Source organism: Erythrolamprus reginae, chromosome 4, assembly GCF_031021105.1.
Source record: "Erythrolamprus reginae isolate rEryReg1 chromosome 4, rEryReg1.hap1, whole genome shotgun sequence".
Taxonomy (NCBI): Eukaryota; Metazoa; Chordata; class Lepidosauria; order Squamata; family Dipsadidae; genus Erythrolamprus; species Erythrolamprus reginae.
This window is the reverse complement of record NC_091953.1, coordinates 99235311-99252882: the sequence shown is the minus strand read 5'-3', so window position 1 is coordinate 99252882 and position 17572 is coordinate 99235311. Positions and strand designations below refer to the sequence as shown.

The 17572-nt window shown below is 40.5% G+C and overlaps 2 protein-coding genes across 6 annotated transcripts in view; both read right to left on the bottom strand.

The window, feature by feature from the left end:
- The window catches only part of LOC139166871 (interleukin-1 receptor-like 2), a 32092-nt gene extending 19993 nt beyond the window's left edge, over positions 1-12099 (bottom strand). The window contains exons 1-5 of one of the 5 annotated variants that reach the window (XM_070751045.1): positions 11948-12099; positions 11429-11555; positions 9187-9256; positions 5396-5630; positions 2975-3167 (exon numbers count right to left, since the gene is read on the bottom strand). In XM_070751045.1, the coding sequence (XP_070607146.1) occupies positions 2975-3167; positions 5396-5630; positions 9187-9250 (492 nt within the window). In that variant the 5' untranslated portion in view covers positions 9251-9256; positions 11429-11555; positions 11948-12099. Of the gene's footprint in view, positions 1-2974; positions 3168-5395; positions 5631-9186; positions 9257-11211; positions 11231-11428; positions 11905-11947 lie in introns of those variants that run through there. The other 4 variants (XM_070751047.1, XM_070751043.1, XM_070751044.1 and 1 more) reach the window with 4 other exon arrangements.
- Positions 1-17572, bottom strand: part of LOC139166873 (complement factor H-like) — a 1233958-nt gene that overhangs the window by 582383 nt on the left and 634003 nt on the right. The gene's annotated exons all lie outside the window — the stretch shown is intronic.

Sequence of the window (17572 nt, the reverse complement as noted above, 5' to 3'; positions counted from 1 at the left end):
GTCTTTGGACCCATTCAATTTTGTCAATATCTTTTTGTAGGTGAGGTCTCCAGAACTGAACACAGTATTCCAAATGTGGTCTCACCAGCGCTCTATATAAGAGGATCACAATCTCCCTCTTCCTGCTTGTTATACGTCTAGCTATGCAGCCAAGCATCCTACTTGCTTTTCCTACTGCCCGACCACACTGCTCACCCATTTTGAGGCTGTCAGAAATCACTACCCCTAAATCCTTCTCTTCTGAAGTTTTTGCTAACACAGAACTGCCAATGCAATACTCAGATTGAGGATTCCTTTTCCCCAAGTACATTATTTTACATTTGGAAACATTAAACAGCAGTTTCCATTGCTTTGACCATTTATCTAGTAAAGCTAAATCATTTACCATATTACAGACCCCTCCAGGAATATCAACCCTATTGCACACTTTAGAGTCATCGGCAAATAGGCAAACCTTCCCTACCAAACCTTCCCCTATGTCACTCACAAACTTATTAAAAAGAATAGGACCCAGAACAGACCCTTGTGGCACACCGCTTGTAACCTGTCTCTGCTCAGAATACTCGCCATTAACAATAACTCTCTGATGTCTAAATCTTCAGCCAGCTTGAAATCCACTGAACTATCCAGGGATTAAGTCCAATCTTCACTAATTTATCTATCAGCTCTTTATGTGGAACCGTGTCAAAGGCTTTGCTGAAGTCCAGATAGGCAATATCCACGGCACCACCTTGATCCAACACCTTTGTGACATAGTCAAAGAAATCAACGAGATTAGTCTGACATGATTTGCCTTCAGTAAAGCCATGCTGATTTGGGTCCAATAAGTTATTGTTTTTTAGGTGCTGATTTATCCTCTTTTTGAGTAGAGTCTCCATCATTTTAACTATAACTGATGTCAAGCTAACTGGCCTGTAGTTACCAGCTTCTTCTCTACCGCCCTTCTTGTGGATAGGCACAACACTGGCCATTCTCCAATCCTCAGGAACATCTCCTGTTAACAGGGATTGGTTAAACAAATCAGTCAGGGGGGTAGCAATGACAGATCTGAGTTCTTTAAGATTATACATTTATAATCTGATTTGTGCTCTGTGTGTATATGTGTGAGTGTGTTTGTGTATGTGTCTAGGACAGTGATGGCGAACCTTTCTTTCCTTGGGTGCCAAGAGTGTGGACATGAACTATTGCGCATACCACAATTCAATGCCTGAGCAGGGCAAAAACAGCTTCCCCTGACTGGTAGGTAGGCCCAGTAGGCTCGTGTTTTGCACTCTCCAGGCTCCAAGGCTTCCCTGGAGCCGGGGGACGACACCCCCGGAAGCTCTCTGGAAACCGAAAACACCCTCCCAGAGCCGCTGTGCAAGTTTAAAAATCAGCTGGCCGGCACATATATGCACATTGGAGCTGAGCTAGGGCAACGGTTCGTGTGCCAGCAGATATGGCTCTGTGTGCCACCTGTGGCACCCGTGCCATAGGTTCACCATCACTGGTCTAGGATATTGTGGACAACTAAAAGAATATCTCAGAGAAGCTTGTATTCTTCATGTAGTCACCAATGAATTCAGTTTATGGATCTTTATTCTATAAGGGTATCAATGCATTTATTTTGAACATTTTTTCTTTTTATTATTCTCAATATTTGTCTTTCTGGAGAACTTTTGGTTTTATTTATTTTATTTTATTTTATTTTATTTTATTTTATTTTATTTTATTTTATTTTATTTTATTTTATTTTATTTTATTTTATTTTATTTTATTTTATTTTATTTTATTTTATTTTATTTTATTTTATTTTATTTTATTTTATTTTATTTTATTTTATTTTATTTTATTTTTTTGTTTGTTTGTTTGTATGCCAACCCTCTTTTAGCTTTCCTCTTAGCAACTCTTTGAGCTACATTATACAGAATGTAAGTGATCCACAGACCTTGAGCTCTGCCTCACAACAGAGACAATTCAAGGAATTACTCTATAAGTTTAATGGGCAATGAATCATAATTTCACCTGTTTCTTCAAAGTTTCTTCCCTGCCACTGTGCTAATACAGTGGTACCTCGAACGCTTTGGTTTTCGTACATTTCGGATACCGAACAAAATTTTCTGCAAAAATTTGCTTCGGTATCCGAACAAAAATTCAGATACTGAACAGAAAATTTTGTTCACTATCCGAAATGTAAGATCTGAGGGGACGAGATGAGAGGGAATGGGAGTCGGAATCCTGACACGCCCCTCCTGGCCGCCCTCTTAATAGCCTCCCAGTCTCTACCTTGTAACTGCTCCAAGCTGCAGGAAGGGTAGGGCTGGCTGCAATACCGGCAGCTTCGGGGGGCTTCTTTCCACAGCGGTTTAGTTCATTACCTCCAGGCAGCTGCACCAACTTTTTCTTTCCTGGCGGCGGCGGCTCTGGCGGCTTCCCTTCATCATGTGATGTTCCTGACGCTGCTGCTGCTCCTCGAAGGGAAGCCGCCGGAGCCGCCACCAGGAAAGAAAAAGTTGGTGCAGCTGCCTGGAGGTAATGAACTGAACTGCTGTGGAAAGGAGCCCCCCGAAGCTGCCGGTATTGCAGCCAGCCCTACCCTTCCTGCAGCTTGGAGCAGTTACAAGGTAGAGACTGGGAGGCTGTTAAGAGGGCGGCCAGGAGGGGCGTGTCAGGATTCCGACTCCCATTCCCTCTCACCCCGTCCCCTCAGATCTTTATCCCATAGGAAATAGAGGAAATACTGTAGATTTAATTGGTTCCCAGCAAGTCAATGGGCTGGGAACCAATTAAATCCATTTCCATTATTTCCTATGGGATAAATTAATTCAGTTCTTGACCAAATTGGTTCTCGACCACACTTCTGGAACGGATTGTGGTCGAGAACCGAGGTACCACTGTATTACAAAGGGAAAGCAAGATACTAGTTTTTGTAACTGCTAACATTCATTTAACATCCACTAAAAATACAGAAAGGAGAATTTTAAAAGGTCTATACCTTATACCAATGCATGGAAATATAATCCACTTCCATTCCAAATGCATTCACTTGATGACATATAACCTGGGATGGTCCTCTTGGAAACAAGGTTTGCGTAAAATAGTAGTTTTCATTAAAACAAAGACCAGCGCTGTTATTGAGAACTGTAATTTGGACGCTGTACTTATAACATCTTGTTGAATTCCTATAACTAAATGTTAAAATGTTAAAATTATTCTTTTTATACAGTACAATTCTATTTTCTGCCTGAATATTTTACCAAAACTTTGTATTTTCTTATACATTATTGCTACCACATCCAAAACTATTAAACTGGGCAACCAGTAAATTATTCTTAGTCCAAGTCTGAGGTTAAAATCATTCACCATCTAGATCAGTGGTTCTCAACCTGGGGGTCGGGACCCCTTTGGGGATCGAATGTCCATTTCACAGGGGTCACCTAAGACCCTGGGAAAATACAAATTTCCTATGATGTTAGGAACTAAAGCGTCTATTCTGGCGCCTTGGAACATATTTTTACAATCCGACCAATCAGGTGTTTACAGTGGGGGTGTCCCTCTGACCTTCCTGCCAATCTGCTTAAAGTTCTGTTGGGAGAATTGGTGCTAGGCTTATGGTTGGGGATCACCACAACATGGGGGGCTGTATTCAGGGGTCGCAGCATTAGAAAGGTTGAGAACCACTGATCTAGATCAATATTAATAAAAATAGATACAAAATAAGTTAATGATTTACCCCCTCTTTGTAATTAACTTTGTTTACAGTTGTCTAATAGACTGCTGTTTCTGGGTCAATTCCTTTCAGAGGTGGGTTTCAGCAGGTTCTGATTAATTCTGGACAATTGGTAGCAGAAATTTTGAGTGGGTCAGAGAACCGGTAAATATGATTTGTTACAGGTACTGCCCCTATTTATTCACTGCCTCCCATGTCCCAGCTGATCGGGAGGAAATGGGGATTCCCCTGCCACACCCACTAAGCCACGCTACGCCACACCCACCAGGTCACACCCACAGAACTGGTAGAAAAAAAAATCCCACCTCTACTTCCTTTCACCTTTTCAAATTCTCATGCACAAAACAAATCAACCTCTAGCAAGTAATAAAAATGCTGTGGTTTGTTTGTTTTTCAGGAAGTTGCAATGCAAATTTATTTAGTCAAAAGCAGCATAGATTTATAAGTGCAATTTTAAAATAGGTTTGATGGTAGCATGGAACACATCATGGTTATTCCAAATATCATCTGTCAAAAGTTTCTCAGTTTGACATTATAATACCTCTGTGCTAGTGTACAACACACTTCCATCAAGGAAAAAAAAAACATCTGACAAAGGTGTATTTCAGATTTTCAGTAAAGTAACAGTCATAGTGGTGCAGTGGTTAGAATGCAGTAGTACAGGCTAATTCTGCCAGCAGTTCGATCCTGACAGCCTTAAGGCTGTCTCAGTCATCTATGTTTCCAAGGTCAGTGAAATGAGGACCCAGATTGTGGGAGGCAATATGCTGATCCTGTAAACTGCTTAAAAGTGAGCTGTAAAGTACTATGGCATATAAATCTGGCTGCTACTGCTAATAATAATAATAATAATACTTATTATTATTATTATTATTATTATTATTATTATTATTATTTATTAGATTTGTATGCCGCCCCTCTCCGAAGACTCGGGGCGGCTCACAACAGTAATAAAAAACAATATTATAGCGAAACAAATCTAATATTAAAAAGAAGCATATAAAACCCTATCATATTTAAAAAACCAAACAACACATACATACCAAACATAAAATATAAAAAAAGGTGTCTCAACTCCCCCATGCCTGGCGGTAATGCTAAACTTCTGTCCCCTATCCGAACTGCTGTCAACAGTCCTGATAGTTTTATATGCAATGACAATATGATATGAAGCATCATTGCTCTCTAGAAAATGCTGTGACTGCTGAAATAAAAATCCTATAGAAAAACAGCTTCTACCTACAGGAAAGCTATGGATTTTCTGTTGTTTATGTAGTCAATCATATCCATAATTTTGGTGCTCTAAAAAAAGAGCCATCAGCAGATTGATAGAATTTGTTATGATCGACCACACAGTAAATACCTAATTCAAACTATACACTGCAGACTAACACAGACTAATTAAAATAGAGCTGGCATCATTTCCAAACTTCAGTTAACTGACAATGCCCAAGAAGCTTTCAATCATGAACCAATCCCACACAATTATCAATGCTGTAAAGAGATACCCACTTTTCAACCCTTGCTCTGAGGAAGTCAGCCCAGAATGTAATGCGGGACCCTGGTCTCTACTTTGGTATAGATTTCACTAAGCTTAGATAACCCCAACTACAGTTTAAATTCCCCATGAGGTATCAAAAGACAACTACCCCACTACTCCCTGAACCAATACATGCAATTCCTTACCTTATAACACAGTCATACAATCCTGAATCTTGAGCTATTGCAGGAATAAACCAGAGGCGGGTTTGCTGTTGAAATACTCTTGAAGAAGGTTGTGTAATTAAAGGCGTGTCATTTCCATTCATGTACCAGTTCACGGTAGAGTTTGCACGTTCATAGCGTGGAATAGAGCAGTCAAGCCTCAAAGGATTGTTTTCTTCAAACACCTTCTGCTTTCTATATGGCTGGAAACATTTCTCTATGTGAAGGGTAGGAAATCATTGTGTTTTAAATTATACATTCCAACGCAGCGCCAGCATGTACGTCTCCAGCAGCACGTCCAACCGCCGTCGATGCCTCCACCCTGGAGCTCCCTCTCGCCGCCGCCATCTCCCCGCGACTGCCTGGGACCGCTGCAGCAGGCACCCTCCCGCTCCCACTGCCAGTGCCCTCCCACCGGGCCCCAAAGGACACTTGCCGCCAACGCCAGGGAAGCTCCAGCTGGGCGGGGTGCTGCCGGTGCCTCCGACCTGGAGCTCCCACTCGCAGCTGTCCCCCGGCTACTGCCCGATGCCGCTGTTTCCGGCGCTCTCCTGCTGGGCCCCAAAGAAGGAAGGCGGGGAAAAGGAGAGCTTCATTCTTCGCGCCTCCTTTTTCCCGCCTTCCTTCTTTGGGGCCCAGCAGGAGAGCGCCGGAAACAGCGGCATCGGGCAGTAGCCGGGGGACAGCTGCGAGTGGGAGCTCCAGGTCGGAGGCACCGGCAGCGCCCCGCCCAGCTGGAGCTTCCCTAGGAGCTTCGCGGCACACTTGACCGTGTCTCGCGGCACACTAGTGTGCCGCGGCACACCGGTTGGGAAACGCTGGTCTAAAACAATAATAAAGCAGTCTTTAAAAAATAAGTCTAACAATTTGAACATTCTATAGACCTTTATAGTTATTGACTTACCTCCTAGCTATTTCAGCAGTCCAACATTGCCAGTAGTCCACCAGAGCAATTTGATTACTTGCAGCTAGTTTCACTTTCAATTCTAGTAGGTGGCTTGCCTGTTTCTGAATCAGCTGTGTATCAGAGGCTGATACTCAATTGCTTATGCTAATCAAGCTCTGGGCTGCACAAGGAGGTAAGTTAGCAAGGCAGAGACCAAAGAGTGGGGGTGGCTGGGTGGGGCTATATTCGGTGTATAAGATGCACCCAGGTTTTCACCCTGTTTCAGGGACTAAAAAGGTGCATTTTATACTCCAAGAAATAGGATACCTTTTACTGCCTTCTAACAAGCAAAATCAATGGGGAAGCCAGATTCATTTAACAATTATGTTACTATTTTAACAACTGCAATGATGCAATGAACAAGTTTTGCTCAAAACAAAACTCATTTAAGAAATGTGTCACTTAACAGAAATTTAAAGCTCAATTGTGATCATAAATAAAAACACTACCTGTAACCATAATTATAATCCTGTCACAAAACCATAGTGACCTCTGCACTGAAAGATTTAGTTTACTATTTTGATTCCTTTATGGAGTAGGGTATAAATTAGAACTGCACAAAAAGAAGAGACAAAAGAAGCATTACAAAGCTAACTGCAATTAATATCTAAACAGAAATCTAAAGTTACCTTTCTTTTTATGAAATAGCATCTCAGAAAACAGCTTTGGAATTGATTTTATTAGCTATTCTATTCTATCATAAATGGTGTAGAGCCGTGATACAAAGCTATGGTTCATGTGCCACAGGTGGCACACAGAGGGCCAGCAAAACTTTGCTCTGGGTTAGTTCCAGCGTGCATGTGCTAATTTTCGGCCTCGGGAAAAGCTGTCTCGCCCTCTGGGTGCTTCAGGAAAGCTTCCATGAAGCCCCGGAGGCAAAAAAATTTCCCAACAGACAAACCAGAAGTTCATAAAAATGCATTTCCGGTTTGCAGTTCTGCTGTTTTTTGCACTCCGTAGGGTTCAGAGAAGCTTCCTGAAGCTCCAGAGTACAAAAAGCAAACCAATGAACAAACCAGAAGTGCATTTTCTGAACTTCCAATTTGACCATTGTGTTGTTTTTTGCACTCCGGAGCTTCAGGAATCTTCCCTGAACTCTCGGGAGTGCAAAGAAACAGCACAACAGCAAACCAGAAGTGCGTTTTCCTGAACTTCCTGTTTGCCCATTTGGGCATTTTTTTACATACCAAGCTTCAGTAAGGCCTGCGCAGATGCATGGGGGGCAGGGTGGGGGACACATGTGCGGGGAGGGAGGGAAGGAGTGTGGGTACGTGCATGCATGCACGCACCCCTTTTGCATGCGAACCAAAACAGGTTCACTATCGCTGGTGTAGACACTCCTACTTGAGTGGGGAAGGGGGTTGGACTATACGAGGTGCACCCAGAAAGTAATGCACCACATTTTTTTCTTCAACAATTATTTTTGAACACAATGAAAGTTACACACAAGAAAGAATGATGTTTCTTCTACGCTCCCTATTTTTCCACGTAATTTCCATCCCGTTCTATGGCCTTCCTCCAGCGAGACACAAGGGCATGTATACCCTGTCGGTACCACTCCTTGTTCTGGTTGCAAAGCCTTGGCGCTCTGCCGAACCATCTTCTAATGGTCTCACCCCCTGTGCCCAGCTGTACTTCTGTCGACTGCAAATTCTCCATAAACTGTACACAAACGTTTGTGAATGTTACCAAAAGTTTCTTTCTCCCCAGTGAGAAATTCAATGACAACACACTGCTTATAATGTATATCACTTACAGAAGCCATTTCGAAACACTGCTGCAGCTACATTATCTGTCTGAAGAAATGCAAAAACAATTCAAATAATGTATATCTAAAGTTTCTCATTCATACCATTACTGTAGGCTGAGGAAAAAAATGTGGTGCGTTTCTCTCTGGGTGACCCTCATATGACATACCAAGTGCTTTCTGCCAAGGATTAGCTCAATCCTAGGTGATATTCCATTATGTTACCATATAAGGTAAATGAAGGATGTAAATATGTTAAACAGTGCTGAGTTATAGGGTGTAAGCTGCAATCTGATTGGGCCAAAGCATTATAAAATGCAAAGCAACTTTACAATGATTTGCTGGCTGTTAAGGTTGGCTGTAGTTGGCTGGAGCAGTTTGAGTGCGAGTTAATTGAGTTAGAGCTGTAGTTTTGATATGGAGAAACCTGGGTTGGTTTAGTAGCTACATGTATGTAAGTTTTACTGCATATTGTTAAAGCAACATTTGTAAATAGAAGGCTAAGACAGAATATATTTTGATTGCACTGAAGAGTAAAGCTGTTTACTACTATTTTCTACAAAAGTGTCTTCGTTATTTCTCTGCACTAGTTCCTAAATTGCCACAATATAAATCCTGGCATCTTGTCAAGTCCTACTGCGAAGCTCTGTATATCCAGAAACCTTTCAACTCTGTTAATTTGTTAGCAACTCTGTGTTTCTCAAACTTGGCAACTTTAAAATGGGTGGAATTCAATTATTATGCTGGCTGGGGGATTTTAGGAGTTAAAGTTTATATATTATAAATTGTCATGTTTGAGAAACACTGAGATAAACTCTTTAGTAAACTCCTGAGTCTACAATTCAGATCATCACTCCTTAATTGATATCTATTTAAAACTAGGTCAGCATTCCACAGTATTTTTTATGAAATACAAATAGTTTTGTCCACTTGCACAGAAAAATTGCCTGCTGAATTTTAAAAGAAAAGTAAAAGCTTACATCTACTTAATAACCAGGATAATTATCATAAATATGATTGCTTCTTTTTTTAAAAAAACCTCTCACTGATTATTTGAAAAACTGTTTACAAGGAACTTACCTGATTTGAGCACACAGATAAATGTGAGGACTAGAATACAGTAATCAGCTAAAGTAGGTTTCATGTTTTACTGCACAAAAAGGAAAGAATCAAAAGACTCAATACATTTAATAAGCTCAATACATTCAAGTATAAATATTTGATACTTTTTGTTTTCTTCATTTCTCCCTCCAGTCATCCCACACATATATGCTTGCCCAAAAATGCCAGTATAGTACTATAGAATAAAACAGAATTAAACAAAACATCTCTGGGTAATTTCCTTTGTCAGGCAACTTAAAGGGGTTTTTAAACTATTTTTTCCATTTATTGAATTTATTCAAGATTATAAAAAAAAACCAAAAGAGAAATTAAAAAGGTAAACAAAAAGTGTTGCAAATTAAAGACCACTAATACACGAGAAATAAAATTAAACAGAACTAAACCCCCCCCCCCCCTCAAATTTAAAAATCAGAATAAACATTTCCAATAGGAAATATATTAATATGTATGGGTGTGGGCAGTGTTCCCTCTAAATTTTTTGGGGGGTGGGCGGAAAAGTATAGTGTCTGAGCGGCAGTCCCTTTGGGACTGGGCGGCACAGAAATAATAAATAAACAAACAAACAAACAAACAAACAAATAAATAAAAAACCCACCCTGTTTTGCCTCAGAGAATTTCAAAATAAAATACTGTACTGTGTGTCTATAACAGTGAGCTCATAATAGGGCAACTCTATCAATATCAAAATGCCACTTAAATAGTTGAGCTAGTTTCAAACTAGATTTTGATTTTCTTTCTCTCTTCCTTACTCCCATTCTTTTTCTTTCTCTTTTCCTTCCTCTCTTTTTTCTATCTGTTTCTCTCTCTTCCTCTCTCTCTCCTTCCCTCTCACTCTTTCCCTCTCGGCTTCTGGGCAGGTTTGGAAAACTCTGAGTTGATGATGATTTTTAAGTGAGCGATTGCTCACTGCTCAGCTTAGAGGGAACGATGGGTGTGGGTGTGCATTTGTATTAGTAATATTAGTTTACATAAAAGTAATTTCTAACAGTATCTTACTACTTTCTAGAAAAAGGTAGACTTTATTGTTGAACTATCAACATGAAACCATGCCAAAGAAAAACCATCTGAACCATCATACTAAAACATAGATAATGAAAAGAAATGACATGAAAGAATCTTGGAATCAGCCATTAGTTACCTGTCCCCATCAAGATCAAGATCTTCCTAGGCAAAATTGTATCTTACAAAAGTACAATAAATCTTATTTCAGTTGTTATAATTTGGCTGATGATTAAGGACAGTTACAGCTTATTTTTATTTATTTTAATATACTAGCTACCCAACTTTAATATCTTTACTATCTGCTCAAAAGTAAGTCAATTCAAAACATTTACTCTCTCTGGTAATTAACTAAAAGGGTGCTTACTTTATTTTCAAGTAATATAACAAATCAGCATTTTTATTAGTGTCTAGTTTCATTTAAAACTGAAATATTGTCTACTTGCTGAAAGCTATTAGTCACAGAGAATTTATAAACAATGCCAAATCTCATGTACTGCTAAAATATGCACTATTACTGATAAAATGTACAATTATCCAAAAATGAACTGGATACATTTAGAAACATAGAAGACTGAGGGCAGAAAAAGACCTCATGATCCATTTACTCTGCCCTTATACTATTTTTTGTATTTTATCTTAGGATGGATCTATGTTTATCCCAGGCATGTTTAAATTCAGTTACTGTGGTTTTACCAACCACGTCTGCTGGAAGTTTGTTCCAAGGATCTACTACTCTTTCAGTAAAATAATATTTTCTCATGTTGCTTTTATCTTTCTCCCAACTAACTTCAGATTGTGTCCCCTTATTCTTGTGTTCACTTTCCTAATAAAAACACTTCCCTCCTGAACCTTATTTAACCCTTTGACATATTTCTATAAGATTGTACAAATTATTTAGAAAACAGGAATATTATGTCCATTTAATACAAAAATTAACGTGATGTCCATTTAGATAAAAGCCTATAAAAATTTAAAACATACCAATATATTTAATTTAATTATGCAATAATTTTTGGCAAAATAAGCAATCCCCTTGCTGCATAAGAAAATCTATTCGTGTTTCAGAAGGAACGCTATTATGTTCAAAGGGAGTTATGCAGAATACAGCACAATAGCCATTTTTTAAATACTGTAGTTTATTGTGCTATCGTTTGATCGGTAACGATAAAAGGCTATTATAATATTAAAATATACTAACCTCAGGGGGGGGGAGGAAGCTATTTAATAGGTTTTAAATATTCGTAGCAATTTTAGGTGAAACCCCGTAGTCGTTTCTTTTCCCCGGAAATGCTCTGCCTGTGAAGATTCCTTGACGTAAAATTTCTCTATGGAAATATAAGATGATAAAAGTACTGTATTACTCACTTTTAAAGCAAGTGAACCGTCTTTCACTCTTTAAACTGATTTGCATAATCTCTGTAAAAATTGCTTTTCGGCAACGCAGAATTTTCTGCTGGCAAATTCCCCCTCCGGAAGGAAACTCTCAAAACCACCATCCGTCAGGAAAGAAAGAGAAAATTAGAAGAGGGAATCAAGAGAAGCTGCTGCTTTGCCTATTAAACCGGTTACACCAGCTTTTTGGTTAAAAGAGGCATCGGGACTCAGCGCGCAGACAAATCGTTGCTGGAAAAGCGAGCAAACTTCTCGCTATCTATCTACCCATCTCTCTATTATCTCTCTGTCTTTCCGTCCGTCCATCCTATTGTTTCTCTCTTACCAGTGTCATGTATATAAACATCGTTATTTCTTTGTATACTACCAAAGCCTACTTGACAAAATAAATAAATTAATTCAGTAAAGATCTATGAATATGTCCGTCTATCTCTTGAAGTCGCCCTCAATATGTTTGCAGCAGATGGGACGTGGCAGAATGTGAGATGAGCTGCATATAAATTCAAACAAGCAAACAATGGTTTGAAGGATCGCACACACACACACACACACACACACACACACACACACACACCAAGGATTTCAAACACACGAAGTATAGTCGCAATCTTAAGGCGCCATGAAGATGGAAAAATAGACAAGGATTCCCCAAAGGGAATTTAGCTGGTGTTCAGCTAACACAAAGCGAAGTGGTTTGCCATTGCCTCCTTTATGGGGAGTTTCCTCGACTTCCACTGGGTGATCTTCTGGTGATCTCCCATCCAAACGGTAATCGAGATCGACCTTCCTGGTTTTGAGCAGCCAGCCGAGTGCGGCTCCCCGAGGGGTATGAACGCGAGCGCTCGACAAGGAACTGGCTAGACTTGCGCGACGACTGGGCCGTAACGCACCAAGAGGGGAGCCATAGGACACGTGTCAGCGACATATCATGAGTCAACCTTTCTGTTTTTCTCTTTCCCTACCCCTCTCTACTCCACCCTCTATGTGTGTGTGTGTTTATTTCTATCTATGTCTCTTGTCTCTTCCCTTTCTTTTCCCTCTCCTCCCTCTTTGCCTTTCTCCTTCCCTCCCTCTCATTTCAAGCCGGGACGCTTGAAAGCGCCTAGAAATAGCAACAGTAAGTAAGCCACAGGTTATTTTGCTCAACACTTGGATGAGTGGGAGGATTTTCGTGAGAACCTAACGTTGCGGAGGAAGTTGTTCTAGCGCACCGAGTTCTTCAATGGGAAATTGCGCCATAAGGGCTTGCATGTAGAGATTGCTGTGATAACATCAGATAATACACTCGTGCTTCGAAGTCAAAGAGCTTTTTCCAGAGGCCCGGCCCGCCTCCGCCCGGCGAAGAACAGAGGCGGCAACGCGAGGAGGCCCGCCGGTCGCGCCGTTGGCGGGAACGAGCAAATCGACTCCGCTCAAAAACATCGCCTTGCCTCGCGAACCAGAGCAAGGCTGCCGGTTGGCGCGCAGTAGAAATTGCGCAAGCAAAAAGAGGGAAAGGGGGTAAAATGTCACTTAACCCAGTGTTTCTCAATTATTTTCTGTTATGCCCCGCCCCCCAAGAAGAAGTAAACATTTTGTACCCCCCAAACTCTCCACTAGAACTGATTGTTTGCAATATTCAGCACGTTTTCGCTGAAAAATTCGTGATTGGGGTGTAATGTGTTTAAGTTATTTGGCTTCATGCTGTCCCCTGCCAACATTTTTAGACACAGTAAATACCCCTTCTCCCTAATACCTCACTGCGCCTACTAAGAGCCCACAGAGTTGGCCTTCTCCAGGTCCTGTCTGCCAAATAATGTTGGCTGACGGGACCTGGGGAAGAGCCTTCTCTGTGGTGGCTCTGACCCTTTGGAACCATCTGCCTCCAGAGATATGCATTATTTCCACCCTACGGTTAAGACCTGGCTTTTCCTGCAGCCTTGGAATTAGGCTGATTGTAAGTATGTATGTTTTTTATATTATTGTTATTGATTTTTATTATTAGATTTTTAACTGTTTTTATTGTTGTTGGATTTATTCCGATTGAGAGTCCTTTTGGAGTGAGCGGCATATAAATACAATAAATAAATAAATACAATAAATAAATAAATCCTGGTCTTTCCTCCTCTCCCACTGTAGTCACAGTGAAGCCAAGTGCTACATACGCTTCCTCATATTTCCTCATCTTAGCTTTCAGGAGTCTTACCTTTGTCTCATTATCTGCATCTCTCTCCTTCTTTCTTTTCATCCCTGTTAAATATTTTCCCATGGGGTCTTTTAAGGTTTATTATATGCTCTTCATATCTCCTACTCTGTGCTGTGTGCTATTGTCCGGTGCAAAAAAAACCCTACTCCATGCACCAAAAACAGCACATTCACCAGGATCATGCGCCCCCCCCAACATCGCTCTGCGCCCCTCCAAGGGGGGGCTGCCCCACTATTTCAGAAACACTGACTTAACCCAAGACAGAATTTAGAGGAAAGTACCACTGTCGATAAGGAGCTCTCTCGGACTATTTTGCTTAAATGTTGCATATAAATATTTATTTATTTCTTTATCAGATTTGTATGCCGCCCCTCTCTGTAGACTCGGGGCGGCTAACAACAATAATAAGACAATATAGACAAATCTAATATTTAAGTTAATTTAAAAACCCCAATTTAAGAAACTAATCATACATACAGACATACCATGCATAAATTTTATAAGCCTAGGGGGAAGGGAAAGTCTCAATTTCCCCATGCCTGACAACAGAGGTAGGTTTTAAGGAGCTTACGAAAGGCAAGGAGGGTGGGGGCAACTCTGATATCTGGGGGGAGTTGGTTCCAAAGGGTCGGGGCCGCCACAGAGAAGGCTCTTCCTCCTGGGTCCCGCCAAATGACATTGTTTAGTTGACAGGACCCGGAGAAGGCCAACTTTGTGAGAGCTAACTGGTCACTGGGATTCATGCGGCAGAAGGCGGTCCCGGAGATATTCTGGCCCGATGCCATGAAGGGATTTGTAGGTCATAACCAACACTTTAAATTGTGACCAGAAACTGATTACAAATTCCTAAATATTGTAAGCCATTTCGTCCCATGCTAGCTATTCTGCACATCCCTTGATAAAGAAAGTGGAGCATAGCTGGAAGTTCACAATTATGTTGCACTCTGAAGTTTCCTGTTGGATCCCCTGTGACGGGTTCCACTTACCTGCATACCAGTGCGCTGTGGGCACATCGTCATTCAGGTGGTTGCCAATGTGCGCTGTACGCATGTTACCTCATACAATTTTGCTTCTGCACAAGTGCAGGAAGCAAAAATGCACCGAAATCTCATGAGGGGACGCTAACATATGTGTGATTTCAGCAAACTTTTGACAAAAATGACCGGAATCTCTCACACGTGCATCCCCATGCGAGATTTTGCTTTTGCACATGCACAGAAGCAAAAAAGGCCCCAAAATAAAAAAGATGGTGCTGCCCACCGGACTGGCAAAGACGGCACTGGAGCAGTTGTGTGCAAATTGTGCATTCTGGCAGCCTCTACTGGAATGGAGCTCTCGGGTGTACCAGCAACAAGCCACCACCCTACATGGCATTTATTTATTTTATTTATTTTATTTATTCATTTGTCCAATACACAAATACATAGGAAGAAAAATAGACATGTGGTAATATATATGAGGGTAAAAGTGAATTTAGCAGAGAGGATATATGAAAGGAAGAGAATATATATGACAGGTGAAAGAAAGGAAAGACAATTGGACAGGGGACGAAAGGCACACTAGTGCACTTATGTACGAGTACCTCCGGAACTGCCTGCTACCGCACGAATCCCACAGAGTTGGCCTTCTCCGGGTCCCATCGACTAAACAATGTTGTCTGGCAGGCCCCAGAGAAAGAGCCTTCTCTGTGGCGGCCCCGGCCCTCTGGAACCAACTCCCCCCGGAGATTAGAACTGCTCCCACCCTCGTCTTCCGTAAACTACTCAAGACCCACCTATACCGCCAGGCATGGGGGATTTGAGACATCTTTCCCCCAGGCTCCTTATAATTTATGTTTGGTATGTATGTGTTGTCTTGGTTTTAATATGATAGGGTTTTAGTTATTTTTTAATATTAGATTTGTGCCACTATAATATTGTTTTTACCATTGTTGTGAGCCACCCCGAGTCTTCGGAGAAGGGCGGCATACAAATCTAGTAAATTGAATTGAATTGAATTGGATCCTCAATTCAAGTAGTGGGGCTCATGGGGGGGGGGGAGATGAGACTGTCTATCATGATGAGATCCTTAACACCAATAACTTGGTCCTTAATATCAATAAGACCAAGGAGCTTATATTGGATTATAGAAGGAAGACATCAGACTTCCAGCCCTTGGTTGTCAATGTGGAGCAAGTGGCTTGTTTTAAGTGTCTAGGTGGTGTCATAAAAGAGCACCTGACTTGGGGCACCCACATGGCAGCACTGGTCAAAAGATTATCAGAAATTATACTATCTGAAATTTCTCAGAAAACAACTGAATGCAAAACTGCTTGTGACCTCCTATTGTTGCACCATAGAAAGTATTTTAACTTACTGCATTTGTGTATTGTTTGCCAATTGCACAGTGGCAGATAGGACAAAATTCCAGAGGGTTGTTGTCATTGCCCAGAGGATTATTGGTTGGCCTCTTTGGAAGAGCTTCATAGCTCCTGCTGCCTTAACATACTTAAAGATCTATCCCATCCTTGATTTTTTGAACTATTACCACCTGGCAGATGGTACAGGACAATAAAAAACAAGGACAAATAGGCTGAAAACAGCTTCTATCCCAGAGTAGTAACTATATTCAATTCTACTATCTTGAATTGCACATTATTATTATTATTATTATTATTATTATTATTATTAATAATAATAATTAGATTTGTATGCTGCCCCTCTCCGCAGACTTTATAATGCAATATTAATGCAATATCAGGGGTTTTCAATTAAATTGTATAGAATATGAAGGATGTATTATTTTTTTTATGTACTATATAATGTGCACTGAAGATTTAATTTCCTTGTACGAGGTGCAGTGACAATAAACTAAAAACCAAAATGTCTTCCCCATTTGCACTGTCAGATCATGGGGAGCAATCCACTTGGATCCATTTTGTTGAGTTTTCGTACGGAAGAGGCATGAGGCTGACTTGTGACTAACAGCTCTATTAGAAATAACGTGAATCCAGTGAAAGGCCAGCCTGGCAAGTTCTCTTTAAATAGAGGTCTGCCGGCTGGCTAAACCAATCAGTGCTCTTTATTCTCTCCCTCTGCAAAGCAGATCTTGGTGGCAACAACTTGCTTAAATTCAAATACTTAATACGCAACACACTTTGTTCATGCTTTGGCCGGCTGGAAAATAAAGCCCTCAGTAAGGCTACTGAAGAGTTTCTAGAACCCTGTAAGAGTGACTGAATCAACATTATGTCCAGATACTGTAGTTGCCATTCTGTTGCTTTGGGTCTAAGCATGTATGTCCTAATAAAATGGAGGATGCCAATCAGTTTTAGAATAGAAGCCTAGGTAGTGCCTAAAAACTAATTAGAATAGAATAGAATAGAATACTAATTAATGGCATATTGTGATGCTCCCAAGATTCTAAAATGCCTTCCTGGGACACATTACTGTAATTGTTATTGTAGACAGTATCCCCAGTGCTTGGTAATTGATGGGAAATATGCTTGGAATTTGTCTGTTTTGTAGACAATATTTTAATCAAACACCCTTTTAAGCATTGTCCTGGCCGTTTTCACAATGCTAGCTTGATGTTTAAGATGTCTGAATCTTCCAAAAGACATGAGCTGTTTTACAAAAATTAATTTTCCAAATGCACTGTGTACATAATCTCTGTTTTCAGTTGCATTTGCAAAGATTAATTTGATTTGAATAATTAAAATTAACTTTTATTAAACTATTAACAATTAAATTATTCAATTTTATCGGTAGATACATTAATGCAAGC